Source organism: Astyanax mexicanus, chromosome 15 (genome assembly GCF_023375975.1).
Source record: "Astyanax mexicanus isolate ESR-SI-001 chromosome 15, AstMex3_surface, whole genome shotgun sequence".
NCBI lineage: Eukaryota > Metazoa > Chordata > Actinopteri > Characiformes > Acestrorhamphidae > Astyanax > Astyanax mexicanus.
In genome coordinates this window covers 19,830,797-19,858,100 of record NC_064422.1, presented here as the reverse complement: position 1 = coordinate 19,858,100, position 27,304 = coordinate 19,830,797, and the positions used below count along the sequence as shown (strand labels likewise).

The window sequence follows — 27,304 nt, the reverse complement described above, 5'->3', positions numbered from 1 at the left end:
TTTTGAAACAGCCCTGCTGCAGCAGCAAAGCAGATATTTTGTTTTCCACCTTCACTGTGTAACCGCCCACCCTCCTACCCTGTGATTCGCTGCTGCTCACGCCAATAAAGTCGAAAGCTGGGTAAATATGAACTACTGACCAATCCCAGCGCAGGGGGGCGGGGCTTTACGGGGCAACCCCAGAGCTCTGCAGATTACGGGTGCGAAGAGGAAAAAGCCTACACGTAGCCAGAGAGCAGAAATATCGATTGTGTTGGGAGGAAATCCGTAGAGGTGAGTGAGTGAATGAGTGAAAGTGTGTGTGCTCGTGCGGGTGTGTGTTTGTGTGTTTTGGTTTAGTAGAGTGTGTGTTTGCGCTGCTGCTTGTTTTTTACTGAGCTAAACGGAGAGAGAGGGAGAGAGAGCGCGAGAGAGAGAGTCTAGAAATTTCCTCTCTGCTTCAGAAGACTCGCTGGGAGTTGTGTGTTTGTGATTCACTGTCCGATAGCTCTGTTTCTTAGCGTGGAATTGTTTGTATTTGTGTGTTTGGAGGTAGTGTGTAGCTAGTGGCTGTGTTGTGTTTGTTTGTGGTTGTTGTGTGGGTTGGGCAGTGGTGTATCTTTAGGCTGTGATTAATACTTTGTAGGAAAATAGCCACCGTGGGCCAGTGGTGGGTAACATCGTCCTGTGCGCGTAACGACACTGTGGGTTGCCATGTGTAACATTACTGTGTGCAGTAGAACCCGTTGCTCAAAGTGTGTAATTTCACTGCGGGTCATTGTGCGTTAGTGTGTAATATCACACTGGGTCTGTACGTGTAATCTCACTGTGGGCCATTGTAGGTCAGTCACACTGGGTCAGTATGTAACATCCCACTGGGTCAGTGTCTAACATTACAATAGGTTAGTATGTGTAATGGCATTGTAGGTCAGTGTGTAACATCACACTGGGTCAGTGTGTGTACTGGCACTGTGGGACAGTATGTAACATCCCACTGGGTCAGTGTCTAACATTACAATAGGTTAGTATGTGTAATGGCATTGTGGGTTAGTGTGTAACATCACATTGGGTCAGTGTGTGGATTGGCACTGTGGGTCAGTGTGTAACATCACACTGTATCATTCTAAATAATGGAACTGTGGGTCAGTATGTATCATCACACTGGGTCAGTCTGTATATTGGACTGTGGGTCAGTGTGTAATATCACACTGGGTCAGTGTGTGTACTGGCACTGTGGGACAGTATGTAACATCACACTGGGTCAGTGTGTAACATCACATTGGGTCAGTGTGTGTGTATTGGCACTGTGGGTCAGTGTGTAACATCACGCTGTATCATTCTAAATAATGGAACTGTGGGTCAGTATGTATCATCACACTGGGTCAGTGTGTGTAATGGCAATTTGGGTCTGTGTGTAACATCATCCTGTGCATGTAGCGTCTCTAGGTTCACAGTGGGTAAGAGTGTGTAACGTCACTGTAAGCATGTGCATCATTACTGAGGGTCAGTATGTAACATCACACTGAGTCAGTGTGTGTAATGGCACTGTGGGTCAGTGTGTATAACATCATCCTGTGTGTGTGTGTGTGTGTGTGTGTAAGGTCGCTTTAGGTTGCCATGTGTAAAATTACTGTGTGCAATAGAACCTGTGTGTAACAGTGTGTAATGTTAGTGTAAGAATGTATCATCACCGAGAGCCAGTGTGTGTAATGACACTCATCTTGTGTAACATCACTGAGGACAGTGTAGGTCAGTAATTGTAACCCTTGTTGTGGGTCATTGTGCAGCATTGCTGTCAGTAAAAGGCTGTGTCTGTATTGCCACTACATATAAGCAAGCATAACATTACTGTGGCACAGCGTGTGCTACTCACTGGGTCAGTGTGTGTGTGTGTAACATTATTGTAGGTTTGTGTGTAACTGTAACGTCTATGTAAGCCAAGGTGTGTAACACCAGTGAGAGTCGTCTGTTGTCTGTCTATAGGCTTAATGAGGTGTTTATTCTCTGTTTACCTAAAACAGTTGTGTTAATCTGGGTTAATCTCAATGCTTATCTTAGTTCAGCTCTTTTTCCCAACCTGATCACGTTCATCAGGGCACAGAGACTGATCGCTCATCCTGCAGCTCTCTTTTCTGCAGACCACATGCTTCTTTTCAGCAGTTTGCAGCAGTTCTGAAATGCGGTTGAACAGTCACACCCCTGCTTCCCTGCTCCCTGATCACCTGCAAGCTGCTGGAACATGCCTTTACCAGTCCTCACAGTCCAGTCCAGCCCAGTCATGTGACCACATCACATTCCTGTGCTCCACTGTGGGGCAGAGAGGCCTGAGGCTACCTTTTTAGACACAGCAGGATTTGTTAAGTGGAGGCAGGACAGGACCTAAAGAGAGGCTTTAGCATTAGCGGTAGAACATATTTCTTTCAGTGGAGGTTGCTCAGTTGTGCATGAAAAGCCAGAATGCATGTGTACATCTGTAATGCATGGGACATTAAAATCTGAGACAGCAACATAGGTCATGAAGAACATACACATTTTATAAACATGTTTAAACATAATGCAGGCACGTATATTTTAAAACATCCCTTTAAAGCAATAATTACACACTTAAAGAGTTATAAACATAATGGGTGTGGTTTGTAATGCAAGAACACATGCTTTATAACATTCTTAATAAAACAAGAATTACATATTTTTATGGCTTTAAAAATGTGGTTTATTCTGAATGAATGCATTATATGCATGAGATAAGTATACAGGATGAATGCTTTAAAACATGCATAATAATGCAGGAATTCCATGCTCAATAAACATGCTTTACTATTCATGATTTATGTGTTTTTAAATATAGTAATGCAGGATTTTAATGCATTATAAACATGCTTAATTATGCAAGATGTACATGCGTTACACACTTGGTGCAGGATATACACACTTAATGAACTTGCTTTATAATGCAGGACTATGTGCTCTTTAAACATCTTCAAACATGGTCAAGGCTGCGGCTTGGTTGTGGGCCAGATGGAGGCTGACTGTGTTTTTTCACACAACCAGAGTGGGCTGAGAGCCTGCTGCATTGTTAAAGGCTGTCAAGTTCAGAGAGTGGACCAGCCAGGCTGCAACCCTGCTGAAATCTGTACTGCAGGATATGGAGTATAAGCCAGTGGACAAAAGGGATTATTTGATTCCATATTACTGTAGAATTCATATTTTGGAAATAATTCGTTTTAACGGTAATAGTTTAAATATATGCTTGTTTTCAGACCAATATAGCAGTTTTCACAATCATTTTGCAGGAAATATGAACCCATCCCCCTCATGGTAGCTCATAATATGTTTGTGTGTGTGTTAATTGACTTAATTTGGTGTTCCAAATCACATCCATTTGCCAAACGTAGTAAAGACCAGGTTGGCTTTTAAGGAACAGTTTGAGAGCCAAGAGATCTGATGCTGCATTCCATTTAACTTGGAAGTCAGATGAGCTGGGAACGATGTCATAACCAAGTTGAAAGCTTCCCGGGAAAGCATTTAGATAGTTTTACACCATTTTAAGACAATCATTTTTTGCCGAAAGCACAGATGGAATTTTATTGTTGATGGATTGTTAATGTGTGATGGAGAACAGTACACAAGGTGCTGTGGGGTAATAGGCACACACACTCAATTGGCTCTATAAAAATGTTTAACACACCAAAAACGGAAAAATACACAGCTAAACTCACTAAGATTTCTCTCCTGAAAATCGTTTATTTTTGGAGTAAAGTGCTTCCTTTCATTTACAGTAACCTTAGATTTCAGCGGATTACTGCTCCTTAATACCTGACTGGTGGAATTCATACATAAGGCACACCGGATTATAAGATGCACTTTGATTTTTGGGAAAATTCAAGGATTTTAGCTGAGCCTTATAGTCCGAAAAATATGATAAACATATTTAGAGCTTTTAGTGGTTTCTGCTCTCTCTGGAGCAATAGAGAAAAGCAGAGAGCCAGTTACCATGAGCTGCAGCTCCACCAGAGATGTTTAGTAAGAGCAGGGTTGGTAAAAATATCCAGGCCAAAACTTAAACTAGCCAAATATCAAAGGTTGTCACACATGTTCACAGCACAGTACATTTTCAGTTTCAAAACCCTGTGTGTAAACTTTGTCCAGATAAAAAATGCTGATTGAGTGCAAAATTAAAAGAGCTGCACATTTTTTTTATGATGTACACCAAGAGTGCTGAACGTTTGTTCATAGCTGTGGATAATTATGTGGATAACTCCAATAAAGGAGCCAAATATAAAGAAGATAACACTGTATGACATATTTAAGAATGCATTGCACTAACTACTTTTTTGTCTGTGTGTGTTTTAAGATGGAGATGTGGTGTATGTGGTACGTGTTGCTGATCGGCTACCTCTGCAAGTGTTCTGCTCACAATGACTTCTTTACCTCCATTGGTGAGTCCCCAGCGCTCTCCGAGTCCTTCTTACTGTAGAAACAAAAGTTTCATATGCTGCCTTTACAAACATCTGCCTGGCATTGGCAGCTCTTATTTCTGAGCTTGGCCTTTAGTGCCAAAAGTTGCTGTTGGACTTGTTGAGACCAGTCCTTGTGTATCTGATGAGGCAAGGCCATATTAGGTTGTTGTAAAAGGCAATTTACATTTAGAAGGTTACAAGAGCAATTTATGCGATGTTTTCTTGTTTGATTAGTGTGAATTTCTCTAGTTTTAGAGTGTTTTCTTTTTTAGAATAAATTAAAGGCTGGTTAATGAATGTTTTTTTTTTATCTTTTGATTGTATTAAAAACCATTTATTTAAAATGTATTTTTCACTGAATGTAAAACAAGTGCTTTTGTGTGAAAACATGCATTTAAATCCACAAACCTGCAATTTTGTTGTTTCATTCATGTACCGGTATTCTTGTACGATATCCACCCTGTTGTGTCTGTAGGCCAAATGACTGATCTGCTGTTTACGGAGAAGGACCTAGTGACATCCCTAAAAGACTACATTAAAGCAGAGGAGAGCAAGCTGGAGCTGGTCAAGCAGTAAGAGACTCCCTCCCACATCCATATGGATTTTCCTCAGTTTTACCTCATGCCTCCATTTTATATGCGTATAGGCCTTTATGGAAGTAAATGTAGTAATAAGGAGCCAATTATGAAGTAGTTAGGAGCTCATTTTTAACCATTGGAATTTACAGCCTGCTTCCACTCCAGCAACCCCAAAGAAACAGTCTTGTTTAGGCTTAAGTGTCTTAGTGACCTTGTATCAGCCAATTGTAATACTAAAGAAAAGCCTTTGGTGTATAGCTGCTTAATACTGGGCAGTATGCTGATGCATACAGGTTACCTACCAAAAACCACCCTGTTGTCTGTGTTTCTTATATACCCTAATGCCAGCGTTGGGCGTGTTACTGTGAAAAAGTAATTAGTTATATTTACTAGTTACTTCTCCAAAAAGTGAGGTACTTACTGAGTTACTCCACTATAAAAGTAACTAGTTACCAGTAAAAGTAACTATGGCGTTACTTTTGTGTTTACCCGTAAAAACGCTGTTATTCCCATCACTGCCTAATACCAATAACGGCTGTGGCATAAATAAAGCTAAGCAAAACACATGCACCTTTCTGAGTATACCAAATGGTTCCTGAACATGCTAACATTAAGAAAATAAAAGCTTTTAAGCGTAAAAACAAGTTTGTCTTCTTTATGTTTAGTTTTCATGAACTTACAGAAAATTTGTTTTAAAAGACTGCAGTAATGGGAGATTTTACCTTTTTTATTCTTAGTTCCCTTTTTTGTTTCGAATAACACATTTAGTACCTGTCAGAAGTTGGACATGCCTATTCTTATTTTTTATATTGGAAATTTAATATTGAAGGCATTAAAGCTCTACAGAAGAACATGCAAAATTATTTTGTAAACTAATTGTTTCAAGCAAACCAGAACATGTGTTATTTTGATTCTTCTACTAGACACTTTTGGTTTTGATGACAGATTTGCTCACTCTTGGTATTTTAATCTCAGTGTCTTTATGAAAGATAGTCACCTGGAATAGTTTTCTCAGCGTCTTGAAGGAGTTCCTGGAGGTGCTAAACAAAAGAGATTGTGAAGGACGAACACTTTTTTTGTTTACTACGTAATTCCATATGTGCCCCTAATTGTTTTCATGTCTTTAATATGAATCTACAATGTAGATAATAAGTAAAATATCTATTGTTTATCTACAATCTTACTGTTTTTTACTATGTTTAATAGTAATTATTTAGCTTCATTATCACTAACAACAAGCTGGTTGCAGTTACTTTCAGCCTTTTGGATCGAAGCATTTAGTCAAACCTATTGGTCAGTTACCCAGGCAGGATTTAAACCTAGTCTTAGACTTAAATTTGTTTTCAATAAGAAATCTCCTTTTAAAAGTGCTGTGCTGTGTTAATCCCTGTCTGGGTAATTGCTTTCTAGTGTTTCTCTCTTTTGTTCTGTGTTCTGACTTTTTCTGTCTTTTGGTCTGTTCCATTTAAGTTACGCTCCTTTTTTGATCTTCAGGTGGGCAGAGAAACTAGATGCCTTGACTGCCACGGCGACGCAGGACCCTGAGGGTTTCCTCGGCCACCCGGTCAACGCCTTCAAACTGATGAAGAGGCTGAACACAGAGTGGGGCGAGGTGGAAGACCTGGTGCTTAAAGACATGTCTGACGGTTTCATCTCCAACCTGACCATCCAGCGGCAGTATTTCCCTAACGATGAGGACCAGACTGGAGCGGCCAAAGCCTTGCTTAGGCTTCAGGACACCTACAGGCTGGACACACACACCATCTCCTCCGGTAACCTGCCAGGTGAGTGTGGCCTTCAGAGAAGCTTTTGGCTGGGGATGTGGCCAGTAACTGAAAGCAGAAGGTAGATGTTTCTAGTGAAGTGGCCAGTGGGAGGAAACACAGTATTTGTGAGTTTCTTGTATGTGCCTATTATGTAGTAACATAAGAGAAATGGGTACTAAAAAGTTGCCAGTAGAAAAGGCCAGTCAGGAAAATTGTGATTTATCATTTTGACATTCTGCTGTAACTGCATGTTCATTTATACTAAATTGTGTACGGGTGTAATTATGCACTCTGCTCCGGTTCTTGATTCTGGATTCACGATTTGATTTTCTCACAATATTCGGAACAACTGACAAAAAAAAGACATTTTATTTCTTAAAGGGTCAATAAAAAAGCCCCTGATTTGGATGATGTATGGGTTTAGAGGCAGGGCAGGAGGGAGAGATGATTGGCTGAGCTGCAGCAGGATATGGTTGGACGTTAGCAGGGGAGTGGTATTATTGATTGACTTATCTGTATATTGTGATGTGTCTGCATACCCAAGTACACAGAGACATCATCCTCAGTAGCACAGTAGAACCTGAGAGTACGCTGCTGAGGCACAAATTACCACAATAAAAGTGTTTTTTAAAGGTTAGGAAAGTCTCATTATTTCAAAGAAAGTTATTTCAGCTATTAATGTAAAAATTATGGTTTAGGGTTTAGCGCCTATATATGTAGAAAATGAAAAATGCACCTTTTTATAAATGCTCCCTGTCTGAGCAGACAGTAACAAAGGAAATGTAATTAATTACTCTACTTAAATATAGTAAACAAGTATTTTTGTTTTTCGTTGACTTTTTACTTACTAATCTGGCTTAATTTAAAACTCTTGTACATCTTACTTCCACTTCACTACCTTATTGGAAATCTCTTGTTCCTTTTGGCTTGTGAACATGGTGAGCACCCTCACACCCCCACATAGTGAAAAAAAAAGTACTGGTGTGATTGGCTTTAGTCAAAAGTGACTGAAATATAACAGTTGAACAGTTTAGCAACTATTACACAGTATTTTAATATATATATGCATATTGCACAATAAGCATTTTATTGTACATTGTACTGCTTGTCTATCTGTGCACTTGACCATACAATCTTGAATCTGGTAGAATAGATAAACAGTAAGTGTTCTTGCTCTTTTAGGTGTAACATCCGATTTGCCTTATAAGAGTACTCTAACAGTGGACGACTGTTTTGAGCTGGGGAAGATTGCATACTCGGACGCGGATTATTACCACACAGAGCTGTGGATGGGGCAGGCTCTCAGACAGCTGGACAAAGGAGAGGAATCCAGCATTGATTCTGTGACTGTTCTGGACTACCTCAGCTACTCTGTCTACCAGCAAGGAGAACTAGAGAAAGCCTTGGAGCACACCAAGAGACTGCTGACACTGGGTGAGTTCTGAATTCTTAAATCACTCATAGCTTGCGTGTTGCTATTCCTGATGTCTTTATTGATTTGTGTGTTCCAAAATGTATGGTGGTGTGCATCGTGTTTGGTAACAGTGTATGTTACTGTAAAGATATACAGTTAAAGATGAAACCATTTTTCCCCCCAACATTTTGTGTGAGTGATTCTAACAAGTGAAATAGGATCTGGCAAAAACTGAGAAAAAATACACCAAAATAGGCTGGGTTTCAAAGGGTTAAATCTCTTAGTTTAACTAAGTAACTTAACATATTACAATATTCTAATTTAAAAGCAATCAAAACTCCTTTGAGCTATTAGAATTCAGTTCAAAAAGCTCTAGTCTGCCAGGCCTAAACCACACTACACTCTTATTACTGCTTATGGTAGCGGTGCCTTGGTGGGATTTGTACTAAAATTCGATCAAGATTTGCAGGTCTGAGTCATTGGTTGCAGCTCATATTTGGATTCTTACTGTACAGACTCAGAACATCAGAGAGCCAACGGCAACCTAAAGTACTTCGAGTACCAGCTGGCCAAGCAGAGGAAGGCAGAGAAGGAGCAGAAAGGAACCACTGAGGAGAGAACGAAGAGAGACACGGAGAAAAATAGCTTCCTTCCTGAGAAGAGGAAGTACGAGAAGCTTTGCAGAGGGGAAGGACTCAGGCTGGTGAGAAGCTTACTTCTGTTTGTTTTCACAGTGACCTGCTCAGTCTAAACAAGACTCTCGTGAGACTTCCATTAAGACTTCCATCAAGTTGTGGGCCAGAGTCGTCTGTCTCAAACTGGCTTGTAGGAAGATGTTTATAGGTAGAACTGTGTTTACATTTCTGTCTTTTTACAAATATGTACACAAGTCAATCACTCACAGATTTAGTCTAGAATTTGGGCGTTTTCACACCAGCACTATTTGGTCCAGTGAAAACAGACTCTGGTTCATTTGTGCCCTTATTGCAGTTCGATTGACCAGGTGTTAAAACAGTAATCACACTCTAGTGAGGATAAAAAAAACAGACCGTTTACTCTGTGTACTGCATCTGCACTGCATGCCCTATTGAAAACACTGTAAGCGCAGTGTTTCAGCGTTCAGTTTTAAACTACACATTTACTTGCACTGGAACACAGAATCTTCTCACTATATTAACTTTCTTGCTCCTGCGCCAGACAGATCTGGCCAATCAGAGGAGACAATTTGCTTGTGTGGTTTATTGGTGCACATTTTGGTGCGTTTAGGTGTGAAACTAAACCAAACAGAGGGAGAAAACACTCCAAGTAAACTCATCAAACTGATCCGGACTATAGAAACAAACTACAGGTGTGAAAATGCCCCTAAAGTATTTGGTGATACACGATTGCTATTTAAAATTTAGTCGAACCTTAATGCTTGTTTAAGAAACCATCGCTGAATTTAGTTTAGTTTAGTCAACGTCTAAAGTCCTGGTATACCAGTATGCAAACTGATTACAAAGTGTTACTTTTGGGGGTTACCTTGAGAATGACCACCCCTGTATAATTTATAAGGTGTTAGCTTGTGAGGTCATTTAACACAGCTAGATCACACAGTATCATATATGTACCATGGAAGCATAACAGAAGGCATTACCACCCACAGTGTTCATAAAAACAGACAAGCAACTCTTATTAACATTCACATTCAATTTAAAACCTCCTCACATAAGAAAATGTGTTTTTTTTTTGATATGCCACTGTTTTACCATACAAATCTTAACAGTGACTCTGAATAACATTACAATTTAGAAAATGAGTTGACTTTCCTTTCACGCAAACTTCATGTAAAACTGGAACTGAAACGGATCTTGCTTGATAAACACAACATAAACACTTTTTACTATAAGATTAATGAAGGCAGTCTGAGATGCTTGTTCTGGAACAAGCAAATGAGTAAGCAGTCTGTCTTGGCCACTGACCTCTACTATGCAACCATTGCTGACAATTTTGTTTTTGTATTACTATAGAACTAAAAGGAATAGAACCACAGAGTGCAGTCAGCTCTATATCAAGGGAAAGTTCTTTAGATTTGAAGGGGCTTCTAACACTCACACACTACACCTTTTAAACTATTACAAAAAGTTTTAATGGAATCAAAAGTGAACAAGAAGAGGGGGCTCTAAGTGGTCCAGCGGTTCATTCACAGGGGGACACCTCACATCTTAAAGAGGTGTGAGCATTGCACAGATGAAACCTTATGATAAACTAGCACTTTGCTCTCCCATGACTTTTCCAGTGTCAGTGTATTTGTAAGTTATTACAAGGCTTTTTTCCAATACTGATAGAAATATAGATTGTCAATATTAGTAACATTAAACAAACAATAACTGCCTGAGTTAAAATTTATTATTACTTTTTGTACCTGTCTGAACCACACAGACGCCACGTAGACAGAGTCGACTCTTCTGCCGTTTCCATGACAACAACAGACACCCGTACTATATACTCGGACCCGTGAAACAGGAGGACGAGTGGGACCGGCCGCGCATCGTCCGTTACCACAACATCATCAGCGATAAAGAGATGGAGAAGGTGAAGGAGCTGTCCAAGCCCAGGGTGAGTACAGCAGACCTGTTGCTTCCATGCTTGTTTACCTGGTGTGCATTTTTGTATATTTCTTTTTTCATACACCAGATTCACAGTCAAACACATCATGATTATGTTAGTTGTATTACTATTCAGAAATTCAGATGAAAAACATAAACTGACTGGAAGTAATTAAGGTTATGGCCCTGAGAGAGTGGATTTAATAGGACCTGTCAGACTCCATACAGCATCATGCCCATATTAGGAGCTCAGTGTCGTATCTGGATTTCTGAATGAAAATGAAGGCTTTTTAAAAACAAAATATTGACTGTTATGTTTCTCTCCGAAATGTCTCTGAATTCTCTAAATCATGAATTCAATAAAGAGTCAAAATATATGCTTACCCTTGTAATTCAAAGGATCAATCGAGAAAATATAAAAAATAAAAAATGTTTCAAAAATCCTTCCATTCATTTGGCAGAGAAATCCAGTTTAGACCCATAAGTCCAAATATGGACATGATGCTGACTATAGAATGACTACATTCTAACTTCAGAGGCCAAAACTACATAACTACAATTGTGTAAGCAGTCAAATTTAAGGGCTCCAGGGAATTAAATGAAAACTCATTTAGAGTGGGTTTGGTGTTAAATCTTGTAGAGAAACTTTCCCAATCAGAATAGTTTAATGATGAAAGGTCCAGATGTCTGAACCTCTGAACATTTGAAACATTTTTATACCAATTGAATACAGAAAGTTTGGAAGTAAGATATATTTTTGATTATTTCATTCCATGCATCATGCAATGTGCCCTAGAACAATAAGTGCAATAATTTTAGGGTACTACTGTTGTACTAAGAGAGGACAAGTGTACAAAAGGTATTGCAGACTGAAGAAGTTACATCAACACTGTATCAGTCAGCATAGCAGCTCCTAACTAGCCCACACCAGTTCTTATTCCCTCCCAGTTCTGTTAGCACTCATTTTAAGTAAAACACTAGTGGGAATTTAGGATTAGCTGGAATGAGGTGAATCCCTGAGCCCCTGCACACAGTGAGCGGGGTGGGATGGTGTGACTGCAGCGTGTAACTCGTGTCCTCTTGGCCGGTTGGCTCCACAGCTGCGTCGAGCCACCATCTCCAACCCCATCACTGGTGTGCTGGAAACTGCCCACTATCGCATCAGCAAAAGGTAAGAAGCCTCCAGACGTACAGCCCTGCTGATCCTCCGGCCTCGCCTCCCTGCTGTAACGTTAGAAAGAACAGAGGCAGCAAAAGGGATTTCACACACTCCTATTACTGTTACTATTCATACTTTAATATGTGAATATGATCATGATTTACATACTTATCGGTAGAAATTACATAAAAAATAAACTAAAAATCTAAACGTGGCTAACAATAAATAAGATTACATTCTTTTATGCTAACAATGGATCAAAATTAGCTGTACCAGTAATCGTGATATGCTAAACATGAATAAAAATTAGCTGTTGCAGTGTTCATAATGTTATGCTAATGCTAAATTATAATTATCGGTTATTTAGCCATGTTATGTTAACAACAAATTAGACATGGCTGTGCCGGTTATAATACTACTACGAATTAACAAATACAAATTGACTCTTTTTTTTTTACTTTACTATTATAATGTTCTACTAATGCTGAATAAAATGTAGCTACCATCATTGCTAGAAATGTATTTGTATGCTGATAATGAATAAACAGAAGCTGTGCTAGTTAAGATAATGATATGCTAGTAATGAAACGTATCAGTTACAGTTACCATAATCCTTGTGCTGAGAATTGATAAAATATAGCTGTGGTAATTGACAATGCTAAAATGTATAAAATAAATGGTTATATTTCTCATAATGTTGCTAGACCAGTTTCCGTAATGTTATGCTTAACAATGAATCAAAATTGGCTTTTCCACATATAAGGTGCACTTAAAATCCTTTAATTTTCCTGTAATTGACAGTACGCCTTATGTATGAATTCTACCAGTCAGGTATTAAGGAGCACTAAAGCCACTAAGCTGAAGTACAGCCTTATATGTTTTTTTCAGCGCTAAGGCGGAGTGCAGCGGCATTAGCATTAGTCGCTAACCTCAACACTAACTCTTTTGCAGTTCAGAGACAAGTATATTGAACTGTAGCCTGTGTGTTTACCGTGTTAAAACAAGCTACATGGGATGAATAGCAAGATAATAGCACCCTGGGTTACTGGTACACTCAGGGTTCCTTAGTGTAGCGCTCTCCGGAGGCATTTACTAGCACTAACACTAGCGGCTAGCTAGCACTGCTAGGGGCAGGCTAAACGCTGCTAAACACCGGGGCTAGCACTCACCCTTGGACAAAATCTAAGCTTTACTGTAAATAAGCAGAAGTGCTTTACTCCCCCAAATAAACAGTTTTCAGGAAGAAAACCCCACAGCAGAGAGACCTGCTGAATAAGAAGGGAAACATGCAGACACCCTTGTTCACTTTAAGTGTACATTCTTACTAGTGTTGCTTAATGTGCTTTATAACCTGGTGCACATTATATGCTTTTTTTGATGGGGCTAGCTATAATAATGTTGTGTTAGGTAGCTATGCTAGTTATACTATGCTAAAAACATATAAAATGTAGCTGTTTTATCCCTTATGTTAATTATGCTAATGCTAGTTATAATAAACTTAATGTTATGCTAACAGTAAATAAAAAATAGCTTTCATAGTGATATAAAAACTGCTAAATATGAACTGTGGGAGTTCCTAAAATTCTGTATTTATTGTTAGCCAGACTTGTATTGCTGATTAAAACAGTTTCTGGATTTTTTTCTAGAGTTTTTTAGCATGGATCTTCAGATTATTCAGTACAGAATTCATAGTTCATAACAAGGGTGTGTGTGTTGTTTCTTTTGGTGTCGCTGTTCATGGTAAAGATGCCGCTAACTTTCTTAACACAGAGGGATATCACAGCTGGAGTGGTTTCTCGTAATACCTGTAGATGTTTAGAGGGGTAACAGTGAAAATCACAGCTGCTCACCTTGTTTAGTGCGAAGCCTCCGCTCACTCTTTTCTGCTGCAATTTTAGGATCTAATTCGGGTGGGGTTTGGGGGACTCAATGAGTCATTAACTTAGCAAGTAGTGATGGACTCTCTTCTCCTTCTCTCTCTCTCTCTCTCTCTCTCTCTCTCTCTCTTTTTACTCTATCTGCTTCCCCCTCTCTCCACTGTATTCCTTTTTTGCTTTCTGTCTCTCTCTCTTTCTCTCTCAAAACTGTGCCTACCCTATAGCTCAGACGAGCCACTGTGCATGATCCTCAAACAGGGAAACTCGTCACAGCCCAGTACAGAGTCTCCAAGAGGTAAGGGGTTAAAAATGAAGACTTAGCAGTCAGGCATGTGTCCATTGCTTTTGGGGCGAGGTGGTTCTGTGTATATTGGTCCAGTTGCTTCTTTTTACATTAAATTGCCTTTTACAGAGTCTATAGCCTATCCTATATTTTTCTTTATTAGGCCTAATATGTTTTTTTATTACTGTGACTCAATTCTAAATGGCTGCTTTGTACCTCATGCAGAATATAGTCTGACCTGACATATGTCTTAGATACGACATAACTGTGTACGTCAGCTTTATTAACTTCTTTAACTGCAGGCACCTGAATGTGAACCCAAAGACCAGTTTCTCATTACTACCAAACTATTAAAACAACAATCATATGGTTAGAATGTATAATTTACTGAATAAATCAATTGATAATGATTCTTCAATTGTTAATTACTGATTACTTTATATTAGTTGCCAGATAAATTAGATACTGAGTAGAGTTTTAGTTTATACTAAATCATTTGAACTAGTTCATGTATGTTAATTACTGAATGATTTATAGTGAACTAATAAATACTATATAGTATATTATTTATAGTACAAAAAATCATTTATTGTAAATACTAAATAATTTATGGAAGTTACTGCATCATTTATAGTACTTAATGAATATGCTATTAAATCATGTATATTACATACCGAATACGTTTTAGATGATAATTAATATTACTTACTGAATTTATAGTAGTTACCGTATAAGTTACCATATGCGTACTAAGTAATATATTATAGGTATTTAATCATTTATATTAGATATTTATAATATTTTTATTTGAATATCAATTATAATAGGTAATAGGGTGGATAATAGTTTTTCCAATAGTGATATTCTCTTAATTATTTTCTTAATTCCAAGAATATACTACTGCAACAAAACACTTGTTGGAGTTTTAATTATGGTAGTATTAGACATTCAAACTCTCAGCTAAAACAAAAAAAATATTTTGTAGACAACAGTAGCTTGCAGAGACTGCTCTGTTATTTTGTATACAACAATAATAATGTAGAAAAATTATCATTCTATGGATTTTTAAAAATAATTAATACCAATATTATTATGAAGAATATTATATATCCTTATTGCTTAATATTTCCCAACCCTAGTCGATAATGCATAGTTTTTAGTATGCTGAATATTATTTTTAGTAGTTATTAATTAGTTTTTAGTAAAATAATTAATATTGAATGATTTGTGGTAGAATGTGAGTTATGTATAGAACATAATGTGTAGTACATGCTGAATCATTTATAATTTTCATTGAATCATACAGCTCTGGAAGGAAATAAGAGACCATTTAAAGTTTCTTTAATTTTGCCAAATTGAAAATGGAATACAATCAAGAGGAAGATGGATGATCACAAGCCACCAATCCAAGCTGAACTGCTTGAATTTCTGCACCAGTAGTGGCAAAAAGTTCTCCAAAAGCAGTGTGTAAGACTGGTGGAGGAGAACATGCCAAGATGCATAAAAACTGTGATTAAAAAACGGGGTTATTCCACCAAACATTGATTTCTGAACTCTTAAAATTTTATGAATATGAACTTGTTTTTTCAGCCATTTCTCATTTTCTGCAAATAAATGCTCTAAATGACAATATTTTTATTTGGAATTTGGGAGAAATGTTGTCTGTAGTTTATAGAATAAAACAAAAATGTTCGTTTTACTCAAACATACACCTATAAATAGCAAAATCAGAGAAACTGATTCAGAAACTGAAGTGGTCTCTTAATTTTTTTCAGAGCTGTATGTAGCAGATACTGATCGAGTTATGGTGGGTAATTTATAGTAGTTACTGAATCATTCAAAGTGGGTACTAATTGCTGAATAATATTAAGCCTGCAGTTTAAGGGGCTACTCCGTCTTTTCCATTATAAGTCATTGTTTGTATGTGTCTGTGTTTGTCTCTTTGTATAGTTTCATCCTAATTGTTTATCTTAATAGTAAATCATTAGGCAGCTAATTTAAATAGTGAGTTTTGAATCCTTGAGAGTATTACAGTAATACATGAGCTACAGGCACTTGTGCAAATAGGAATATTCCTCTGAGGTCACATGTTTTCTGCGTCCCCCCCCAGTTTGAGCACTGAGTGTCTCAGGATGTGAGCTCATCAGTTAGACATCAGGCTCTTGCTGAAGCAGGCTGTTCAGACGTAGCACAGTCGGAGGGTTTCAGTCTGCCACCTCCCTGCCAGGCCTCAGACACTGGGTCACAGGGTTGCTGTCTCGCCAGGCAGTGCTGTCATCATGACACTGGTGGTTTTTACCTCAGAGGGAGCTTTTATAGTTGTAGACTGCTTTAGGAAAAGTGATTATTGTGGTGTCACTGAGGAAACAGCTATATGTGGACACCCTCTTCTACCCTGACGAGAAACAAATCAACAACAGCTGTTAGTTTTTTTTCACCCCAAGCAGCTGCAGATCAGTCCTTCCAACATCATTCCTAGGAATTTCCTCGTTCCCATGATAGAAAAAGGTCTTAACGTGATGGTTTGATGAAGCAAATGTACAAATTTACAGTGTTTCGTCCAAATGTATTTGCTAAAACATGGTGCTTGCTCATGCATCATTATCATTAAAATAAATTCACCTTATTTATATGCCATTTTATCAAACCAAAGTCACACATGCTGTGGGACAAAGACATGTTTAGTGCTAGCAAGCTTGTAGGGTATGCTTTTATAGCCATTTTAAAGACATTAAACCAACAAAAAAGCAGCAACTATGGTTCAGCACCTCCAGGAACTCCTTTGAGATGCTGAGAAATGCTGTTTTTTGTTTACCAAAAAAGTATGTGTTCCTGTATAGTTTTAATATAGTCTTTAATATTAAGTTTACAATATAAAAAAATGTAAAAACACATTAAATAAGAAGAGGTCGTGTGTATTTGTTACATTTACAGTAGATTGTATTTTTATTTTCAGTTGTTAAACATTTAAATAGTGACATTCTCAAAATAAATAATTATTGACAAAAATGGCAGTTTTTTGCTACTTAATTAACACTTCTTGCTTAAATATTGTGTTTACATCTATTATTTATGAGTATATGCCACAAAATATTGTTATTTATAAATTAGTTATTTAGTAGTGCATATGGTATATAACAAGTATATAACAGCTACTTTTGATGTTGTTTTATTATTATTTTTTTTTTTATTTGGACATTTGTCATTTACTTCAGATGTGTATGAAGCTTTTTTTCCCCCCAACCATTCAACCCAATTGCAACATCTAAGCAGACTGATCAGCCATTCCTCATTTTTCTCCCTAAATACCTTTTGGAGAGTCTGTTAAAAGTTTTCATTCATATTTAGATTCATCAGCATTGGGTGTGGGTGTTATAACTCATAATTCATCATTCTTATTAACCCCATGCTGCATGCAGACATTTCCCTCCAATACTCCCCTCACATCCTTTCACAGCCTTGCTTTATTCTAACATACATGTTAACCATCGTTTATAATCTTATCCTAAACTTGAGATTTCAGAGATAATTTGATTGGTTGTTTTCTGCTCGCAGTGCCTGGTTAGCAGCCTATGAGCATCCGGTAGTGGACCGCATTAATCAGAGAATCCAGGACATCACAGGCCTCGATGTCACCACAGCAGAGGAGCTACAGGTGGGGCGGTGTAATCCTCTCTATACAGTTAAATTCAATCGAATGAGCTAGTTTAAATAATTTAATTCTGATCTTATTCTAAAACAGAATAATTTTTTTTTCTCCCTGTCTCTGTATCTAGGTTGCTAATTATGGAGTAGGAGGCCAGTACGAACCACACTTTGACTTTGGACGGGTAAGCAAGGCTTAGGGCCCTATTTTAGCGATCTGTAGGCGAGCTGTCAACTGTGCATGACGCAGCTTGATTTAAGGTGTGTTTTGCAATCATACTGACGGGAGAAGTACACCTTAAGGTAACCATACACTAGATAACTTTTAGAAGACTCTAAAAAGACTTTTAATAGACTGACACCCTCTTACATCTAAAGACAAGTCACAGACTTTTAGTCACAAACTAGTTACAGGCTAAGATTTTGCAAAGACGTGGGATCTTGCAGTGTCATCATTTGCAAGACTGCAACAATTTTTTTTTCTGAGATTATTTTACTTTTATTTATATATATATACTATTATTATTTTGTATTTTTTCACTCTGTCATGGTATAAAAATAACATGATTACCGAGCCATCACCGAAGTCTTATCCATGTCCAGTTCCACAACGTTACAGCGTTTGCCTTGTAGCTTCCCGTAGCTCTCCTATTGGTTGGCGGCATTGTTCACGTCACTATTTGTGTCTGGGTTCATACGGTCATGAAAAACCTTGAAAAGTCATGGAATTTATAAATAGCAATTTCCAGGCCTGGAAGTTTTGGAAAAATAAAAATACCTAGATAGTTAGCCTAGATAGCCAGGTGTGCTCTGACTGACTTTGGCAGATCGGTAATTTAATGGTGCAGTGCTTCTGCGCATCTCAGCAAAGGAAACTGACTTGCTGATTTACGCTATGAAGGTGCACGACCTGATAATTTACAGGAACAGCAATTTCTTTTTGTATTCTTTTTATTGTTGATGTAAAAGTTGGGTCTGTGCTGCTGTGTGTCCATGTGTGTGTATTGAGTGAGTGTGTACCTTTGCACTTTTCTATATGTGTTAATCTCCTTTGTCACCAGAAAGATGAGCCAGATGCCTTTAAAGAGCTCGGCACGGGAAATCGCATTGCCACCTGGCTCTTCTATGTAAGTAGTTTTTAAGATGGGTGCATTTTGGCCTAACTCTAAAGGAGCTGCTATTCACTAATAGTTGTCACTAATCATTGTTATTTTTTTATTTTATTTTATTTTATTTTGTTTTCGTGTTCCTCTTGTGTTGCAGATGAGTGATGTGGCAGCAGGGGGCGCCACAGTCTTTCCTGAAGTAGGAGCAGCAGTAAAGCCAATGAAGGTAAATCAAGATTGTGACCCTGCTGGTGAATGAGGTCACCCCTAGTTTGATAATCAGTACAGATGACAGGCTTGGACACTGGAAATGCTTGGACACTTAAATTTCACCGCTTATTTTGACTGTGTGTGTGTTTTTTGTGTGTGCAGGGCACAGCAGTGTTCTGGTATAATCTGTTCCCCAGTGGAGAAGGAGATTACAGTACAAGACATGCAGCCTGTCCAGTACTGGTGGGCAACAAGTGGGGTAAGACATCCTTTATATTCATTTTAGACCAATGCCTAATGTTAGTAAACTGAAATAACAGGGCCTGTATGGTATTAAAAGCTGGATAACCGTAAATCAATTTCCTAAATTTCTCTTTAACGTACTTTATGCCTTTTTTAAACCTAATGCTGTAAAAAAAACATGCTGTATGTTTCACTGTAAACTTGACATTCTAAACATTCTACAGAATGGGTGCCATTTGTATCTGCATCGTTTGATGAAAAAGCTTCCAAAGCTAAAAGCTATTCATTTAAGTCTTCTTGTTAACCTAATACATGAGAAAATACGGTAACGTTATTAAGACGTTAAAATTAAGAGACCACTTCAGTTCCTGAATCAGTTTCTCTGATTTTGCTATTTATAGGAATATATTTGAGTAAAATGAACATTTGTTGTTTTATTCTATAAACTACAGACTACATTTCTCCCAAATTCCACATACAAATATTGTCATTTAGAGCATTTATTTGCATAAAATGAGAAATGGCTGAAATAACAAAAAAGATGCAGAGCTTTCAGACCTTGAATAATACAAAGAAAACAAGTTCATATTAAAAAACTTTTAAGAGTTCTGAAATCTTTGAAATAATTGGTGGAATATGCATAGGTTTTATGCATCTTGGCATGTTCTCCTCCATCAGTCTTACACGCTGCCTTTGGATAACGTTATGCCACTACTGTTGCAAAAATGTAAGCAGTTTAGCTTGGTTTGGTGGCTTGTGATCATCCATTTTCCTTGATTTTATTCCAGAGGTTTTCAATTTGGTAAATTTAAATAACATTTTAGGTAGAATTAAAAAGCTGCATATTTAATTATTTAAAAAACTAGATCTTTTTGTAAAATATAGCATGTTTGAATAATTACCCTGTGGTTCACATGCCAAAATTAAATTGACATTATTATATAAGATAATTATATAAGAAATATAAAATATATTATATGAGAAAATATAAAAATAATTTATTGTCTTTGATCAGTATTTAAATACAGTTTATTTTACATCTGCTAACCTCACTTTCTCTGAGTATCTGTTTTTCTCTGATGTTCTCTCATCTTTCTGCTTTAGTTTCAAATAAATGGATCCATGAGAGAGGCCAGGAGTTCAGAAGACGCTGCAGTCTGCTCCAGTCAGACTGACCCCAACCTCTTGGTCCCTACCTCCCCCTGGTTCGCCCGTGATTCTGTGGACTATGAGCTGCGAGACGTTCCTGATGGACCCACCGCCCCACACTCCTTGAAGTCATGACCATCTGCAGCGTTTGCCTTCAGCAGTTAACTCATGTCTGCCTTGTTTTATTTTTTTATTTCTGATGAATTTGTGTCTTCATGATTTGTGTTGATACCATTAGTGCCTTTTCTCATTGCATCCAGCCCCCCAGACTCCCCCCAATTTTACAACACTCCACACTGCACAGGTCTGCATTAAAGGAAGACCTGAGTATGTTTGAACCTAATCTGTATCTGCACGTCTGAAGTCTACAGCTGATTGGCTTAGAGGGTAAATTTAACCACTGATTTGTTCTGTGCTTCTATTCACTTATAATAAAAGCATGTGGGCAGTTGCTGAATTTTGGTGTAAATGTATGTAATTAGCTTTTTTCATGAGTCGGTGTGCTTTCTCAAGCTCTACCTGATCGCCAAGGAAACCAGAAAGCTTTAGAAAGAAATTAAATGTTCAACAGTTTTTGCACTGTATACTTTGTGTTATATGTATGTGTAAATATTTATTCATAAATGTCAGCAACTGCCCAGAAGGTTTTTATTGTAAGAGAGTTAAGAATGAGATGGATTATTGTCCTTTCATAAATACAGGTAAATATGTTTTAGCAAAGCAATGTTCACACAGCAAGAAAATGTGCCAAAGACGATTTTCTCATCAACTTATTTGTACATTTCATCTTTTTTTTATTTTTCCTTGATGCTGCTGCAGCATCTTCATCTCATAGCATTCAGCCATTGCTTTAGAATAAACAGGGTGGTTGCGATGTGTGCCTTCTAATTATGTTTAAACACACAAATATCCCGTCACTGAAACACTCCCTCACTGCTACCATATATTTGCCCTTCTTCTTTCTTTTTTAATTTGGCTGTTCAGACACAAATCAGATACTGATCAGGTATTTGTATTTAAATTGATTGTGAATCTGAAAAATCTGAATTTAAATTTTCAGATTTAATGTGGTATTCAGCGTTCACACTGCCACACAAATAGAGATATAACGGTTTGGGCCATTTATAACGGTTTTCAATTGTCTGACCATTTAAGGTTAAATCCGAAAATAGAAAATTGAGGGTAAAACCCTATTTATTATTTAATTCTTACCATTTGTGTATTATATTTTATAGTTTTTTTTTTAATTCTGCATGAATCTTCTCTCAATTTTCTGATTTTTCCGTCTTGTTACAAAAGTAAGTTGCATTTTACAATCAGATTTTTGTTACAAGATACAAAAATGGAAAAAAAAAACATTAAGATTCTTTTTCTTTACAAAAAAAAATGGAAAATTAAATAACACAATTTCATACCCAAATTTCTATGTTCAAATTTAGCCTTAAACGGTCAGAAAAACGAACCTATAAACGTTACACTGACCCAGTTTTACTTGCTGTGTGAATACAGCCAAGCTCTCAGTTTTGTTAGTTGTATTACACCAGTATAATATAGATGCAGCAGATAGAGTTTAGGTTGACTCACACTTGAAAACTGGAATATTCCTTTAATATTGGTGCAGATTTGCAGGGGGCTGGTCTCGCACCTTAAAAATCAGACAAATCTGAAGCCAAGAACAAAGAGACAGAGCTCACAAAGAACTGAGAAGCCTGCAGATACTAAAGCCAGAATGCTAAAACAGCTTATAAGAACTAAGAACTAGATTTAGTAATGCCCTTATAGAATTGTATTGGTTAAATTATTTTACACAGTTGTGGTAAAATCATATATTAGAAAGATTGTAACAGGAATTTATTGACTTTTCAAAGTTTCATCATATACTGGCATGCCATATGTCACAGAATAGGAACTGGTATCATGTCCCATGACTTTTGCCATGTTTCATGGACAGCATGCCAGGCTTCCTACACCTAATATGAATGTCACTTCTTCCAGATTTGCTTGTCAGTGTTGCTTGTTTGCATGGACAATTTCGGCCTGAGCCACTGGTCACAACCATTACAATCAATCACTGTGCTGTCCACTGTGGGGTGTAATTCCTTTTATGTCCATCCATCTGGCACCCACTTTCTGGCCTCACTTAAATTCCAATAATTCATGTTGCTTTGGCATGAGCACATTGGCCAGTCTTTAACCTTACTCACAAGATAACTCCTCATAACTTACACATACACATATATGGACACTCCCAAACTGTCTCTATAACACTTTATTTATGATCCATTTGACAAACGTTCGTTTGTCATTGTAGCCTGTTATCTTTGGGGACTGTTTTTTTGCCATACAGCACCTTCCACATATCCCTCCACCATGAACAGATTTTAGAGGCCCAGTCTTCCACCAAACCCACTCTGAATTACTTAGTAATAATTTCTCCTAGTCATGTGACTAAGAAATAATACGCTCGAGATTTGTGCTATAATGTATAATATTGACACAGCTGTGCTGTGGTTGCGGCCTTGTGCCATAGATTAGCACAGCAGTGCAAATATTACACAATATAGCATGAATCTCGTGCTAATCGCTAGTGTAGTATAGTGATTATACCACAGCTCCTTTATCACTGTTTATTGAGAAAAAATGATTTAAAGAGGATAAGAAAATATGATCTGTTTGGTTATAAACGCTCTGCGAGTTAAAATAGTTCCATTGCTGCTCTGTTTGTAGCTGCGCTGTTTTGCTGGTAAGCGTTGCATCGTTACTAGGTCACCTGTATGTGGCGTAGTAATACATGGAGAGCTTCGGTAACAGTGCATTACTGGCTGATAATGGCACCTATAGAACGCCTCTCAGCCAATCACATTGCAGGGTCGGAACTAACTGTGGTATAATAATGATTATATAATAAAATTTGATTTAGAGTGATTTGGAAAGATGGTAAAATTGCCCTTTAAGCTAAAAATCAAGCCGTCAGCTAGTTATGATTATCCAGACTATGGTCCTTTTGTTTCTCTTCATACATTATTAACCTCTCTATATGGGTGGTGGGTCATTCTCAGGGGTGCAATGATACTGGCACATCAGTGCTGCTGGAGTTTTTAAACACTATGTCCACGCACTGTTCACTTTATTACCTGTAACACTTTAAATACCTAGCTGCTCCACCATGTAGATGTAAAGTAGAGACAGAAGCTTCTTTGTTGTTGCACATTGTGTTTGTCATCATAGGTATTTTATGACGGCCTATAGGATGCTTTTGACTGGATACATCTGGTTGAAGGATGATTCTCAGTCCAGCAGTGACACTGAGGTGTTCAAAAAGTCCAGCAGTATAGTCCAGTCCTGCTGAGAATGACCTGGCATCCAAATAACAGCTACACTCTGGTGGTTTTATTGGGGCCTAACCTTTAAAGAACAGGGATAAAGGAGGATAATTAAGTATGCAGAAAAACAGAAGGACTACAGTCTGTAATTATAGAACTACAAAAGCCCCTTAATGATCAGTGCAGCTGATAAACCGAAGAGTGAGCTTATAAACAAGAAGGGGGTTATGTCATTCTGATATGACTGTGCATATCTGTGTGGCTAGAGCTACAGTACATACTGTCATTATCCCAAAAGCTGACTGTGCATTTGAAGCTTAGCCACACACACACACACACTCTCTCTCACTCTTGCAGTGTCACACTAACCCCTCTCCCTCCACCAGTCGGACACTCCCTCACTCTCTCTGATGCCAGGTTGGCGCTCAAGAGCCGATTTACGTTCTGAGGTCATTCACACAGGGACAAACAGACAGATGGTTGACATTTATAGCCATGGGTACACACTGGAGCCTTTTTTCCCCTCAATGTGGCACAAAAACAAATAAAAGCTTCATCTGCTTTACAGCTACGCAATCTGACCGCTTTTAGTCTTCAGCTTGTTCATCTGATTTCACCATTAAAACTCCATTAAAACAATGTGCAAGAGTTTAACAGCAAAGAGACAAATGTTTGAATGAATGCCAAGTCTCCTAAAAGTAATGCTCAAAAGGTCCACCATTATTATTATTATTATTATTTAAGTTTTTCCTATTCAGTGTTTGAAAAATGTTGGTTTATTTTAAAGAAACTTACTGATTCATATTTTGTTTTTTAGTGGTGGTGAATAGAACCAGACATGGATTGCCATTTTATTTACTGTACAAACCCACTAGGGACTTTTTAAAGGCTCCTCAGTTTTATATTGAGAATAGCAAAATAGTTGCATATCTGAACAATTATGGCTTCTTTTGGGGACTATTTTTTTTGCCACATTTGTTGTACTTAAAGGAGAACTCTGGTGTGAAATGGACTTTGGGTGTATTAAAACCTGATAAAAAGCTGAGTACTTACTGTACCTTTGTTAAACAGCCCTCCTCCGCTCTCCTGCAGCTTTCTGAGATCCAGTATGTGCAATTTGCCCAACAGGCTTTTAGACTGGGTTTTACGGGGCATATTTTGCCCCTGTAGATAAATTGCCTTTTTCACCATCATTCAGGCTCAAAGTAGTGCCACACCTCATTGGTAGAATCCGGAGTACCCTGACATTTAAAACGAGGCATTTAGAACTTTAAAACTACTCAAGAAGTTTATTAAAACCACTGTTTACATCTCATAGCGTAGGTAAATCTCCAGGCACCGCCATCTTAAATTTAAATCGTAATAAGTCAACCGTCGGACACGAATAGTAAAACTCATGTAATGTAATGTTCATGTAATTTGTTGTTGGTTCTTTGCACTCTAATATCGACAGTAACCAGATATTTTCAGCAACAGCTGGAATTCATGCATTTCCAAGAAATTAATTTTGCAATCTGCCCAACTATCCTACCTATGCATTCATACTTATTGTGACTTAAATTTAAGATGGCGGCACTTAACAGTGGATTTTAATAAACTTCTTGTGCAGTTTTAAAGTTCTAAATGTCTCTCAAAGCTACTTTGAGTCTGGATAACAGTGCAAAAAATTATTTTTCTGCAGGCGCAAGAATATGGCCCATATCACCCAGTCTAAAAGTCTAAAAACCTGTTTGGGCAAAGTGCACAAAATACTGGATCTCAGAAAGCTGTGTGAGAACAGAGATGGGCTATTCAACAAAGGTAATTAATTTTTATCACATTTTAATACACCCAAAGTCCATTTCACACCAGAGTTCTCCTTTAAAGTACATTTTTATCCTTTTTTAAACCACTATAAACACTTCACACTCTTCACAATCCGTTACACTTAGCATTCGACCAACGCACACAACATACATACACACCTTTGAGAAGTGGCAGCCAAACACGCACAACATAGTCTCAACTGGAAATGACCACACCAACCCATGACAGAGTGCCAGTCCATGTCTGGGTGTATAGACATACGTACATTCACACATTCCAGGGTAGTTTTTAGAGTAACCAATTAAAGAGAGGAAACCCACAAAGACAGAGGGGGAACAGGGAAACTCCACCCACTTGAACCCGAGACCCCAGTACTGAGAGGCAAACATGCCAATGACCAAGCCCCTAGAGTAAATCTGTGTCTCCAGCATCAGGCATTAATGCCCCAACTTTCTGTGACGTAGCTTTTAAAGGCATTAAACTCTTAAGAAATCCTTTGACCGTTCACCACCACTGCAAACAATACACCACAAACCACTCTAAATTACTCTGTTCCCATTGTTAACCATTTAATTTAGTGGCATTCAAAACCCTTTAAAGGCTATGGTTTTCACTTCATGCTGTGACAACAGTCAAACCAGCCTCTTAGCAAGCCTTATTAAAGCTCCTGTTATCTTATCTGATCCGATTATGTATCTGCAGGTGGAAGCTTCTATTTATATCTCCCAACATGCAGTTCATTAAGAGTTCTGCCTCAGAAAGAGTATTTCAGGAATGTGTGAAGATATGTTTTCTACCAAAAATAAAACAATGTTTTAGCTGTTGTAGTGTGTGTGAGTGTGTGCTTTTATTTTTAAGTTTTAGTTTTATATAATTAAAGAAATTATACACTATGATCTATGATTATACACCTTCTGTTATATGTTCCTAATCTGAGTGTTAAATTCACGTTTGTGTTGAATTCTCTTTCAAAAAAAAAAAAGCGTGCTTATAACATGTCCATTTTCTAATACAGTGTTTTTTCTCCAACCTTTTGCAACTCGTGGGTCTCTTAACCCACCAAATAACACTCTGCAGCCCATGCAAAAAATGATCAACCATTTAAAATCCTTACAAATACAGCACAACAGTCAATGTAGAGCTTTGAAATGATTAATATACTATATTTGCTTCATATTTCATTGTGAAAGGCCCAAAAAAAAGTCTCCTCCTGGATTTAACTAAGTAAATGATGTGGGGATGATGCTGCAGTTGTGCAGGTCTAGGTTCAGCAACAGTATGTGCTGAAAGAATGAGGTCAGCTGACTACCTGAATATACTGAATATAGACCAGGTTATTACATCAATATATTTTTTCTTCCCCGATGGCACGATCATATTCCAAGATGACAATGTCAGGATTCATGGTGCTGGAATTGTGAAAGAGTGATTCAGGGAGCATGAGATCATCATTTTCACACGTGGATTGAGAGTTGACCACAGAGTCCAGAACTTTACCTCATTGAGAATCTTTGGGATGTTCTGGAGAAGACTTTGTGCAGTGGTCAGACTGTACCATCATCAATGCAGCAATCAAAACTAAAGATGGCCCAATAAAATATTAGTGTGTGACCTTTTCTGAAAGAATTTAAGCCCTGTTCACACCTGGCATAAACATGCAGCAGTCTTTAAGATAGTTTCGATTAAATTGTAGTGTTTAGTAGAGTTGGGAGAAGGCA

The 27,304-nt window shown here is 37.8% G+C and overlaps 2 protein-coding genes across 4 annotated transcripts in view; one reads left to right on the top strand and one right to left on the bottom strand.

Moving 5' to 3' along the window:
• The window catches only part of arg1 (arginase 1), a 102,104-nt gene that overhangs the window by 63,520 nt on the left and 11,280 nt on the right, over positions 1 to 27,304 (bottom strand). The window lies entirely within an intron of this gene.
• p4ha1a (prolyl 4-hydroxylase, alpha polypeptide I a) lies at positions 171 to 26,410 on the top strand. 3 transcript variants are annotated; one of them, XM_049465021.1, is made up of 15 exons: positions 171 to 273; positions 4,334 to 4,418; positions 4,915 to 5,011; positions 6,512 to 6,801; positions 7,966 to 8,217; positions 8,713 to 8,900; positions 10,619 to 10,795; positions 11,886 to 11,956; positions 14,051 to 14,116; positions 17,660 to 17,759; positions 17,881 to 17,934; positions 18,811 to 18,876; positions 19,013 to 19,081; positions 19,228 to 19,324; positions 20,413 to 26,410. In XM_049465021.1, the coding sequence occupies exons 2-15, from the start codon at positions 4,334 to 4,336 to the stop codon at positions 20,481 to 20,483; spliced, it is 1,683 nt and encodes a 560-aa protein (XP_049320978.1). In that variant the 5' UTR covers positions 171 to 273; the 3' UTR covers positions 20,484 to 26,410. The 3 variants fall into 3 exon arrangements, with proteins under 3 accessions (XP_049320978.1, XP_022524864.2, XP_022524863.2); XM_022669143.2 differs by lacking the exon at positions 11,886 to 11,956 and having other exon boundaries at positions 14,046 to 14,116; XM_022669142.2 differs by lacking the exon at positions 14,051 to 14,116.

Bases quoted from the DNA above. Each gene is read 5' to 3' on its own strand.
- p4ha1a (XM_049465021.1), top strand. From the start codon at position 4,334: ATGGAGATGTGGTGTATGTGGTACGTGTTGCTGATCGGCTACCTCTGC. The intron at 5,012-6,511 runs GTAAGAGACTCC...TTTGATCTTCAG, and splicing joins AAGCTGGAGCTGGTCAAGCA to GTGGGCAGAGAAACTAGATG. The intron at 19,325-20,412 runs GTAAGACATCCT...TTTCTGCTTTAG, and splicing joins ACTGGTGGGCAACAAGTGGG to TTTCAAATAAATGGATCCAT.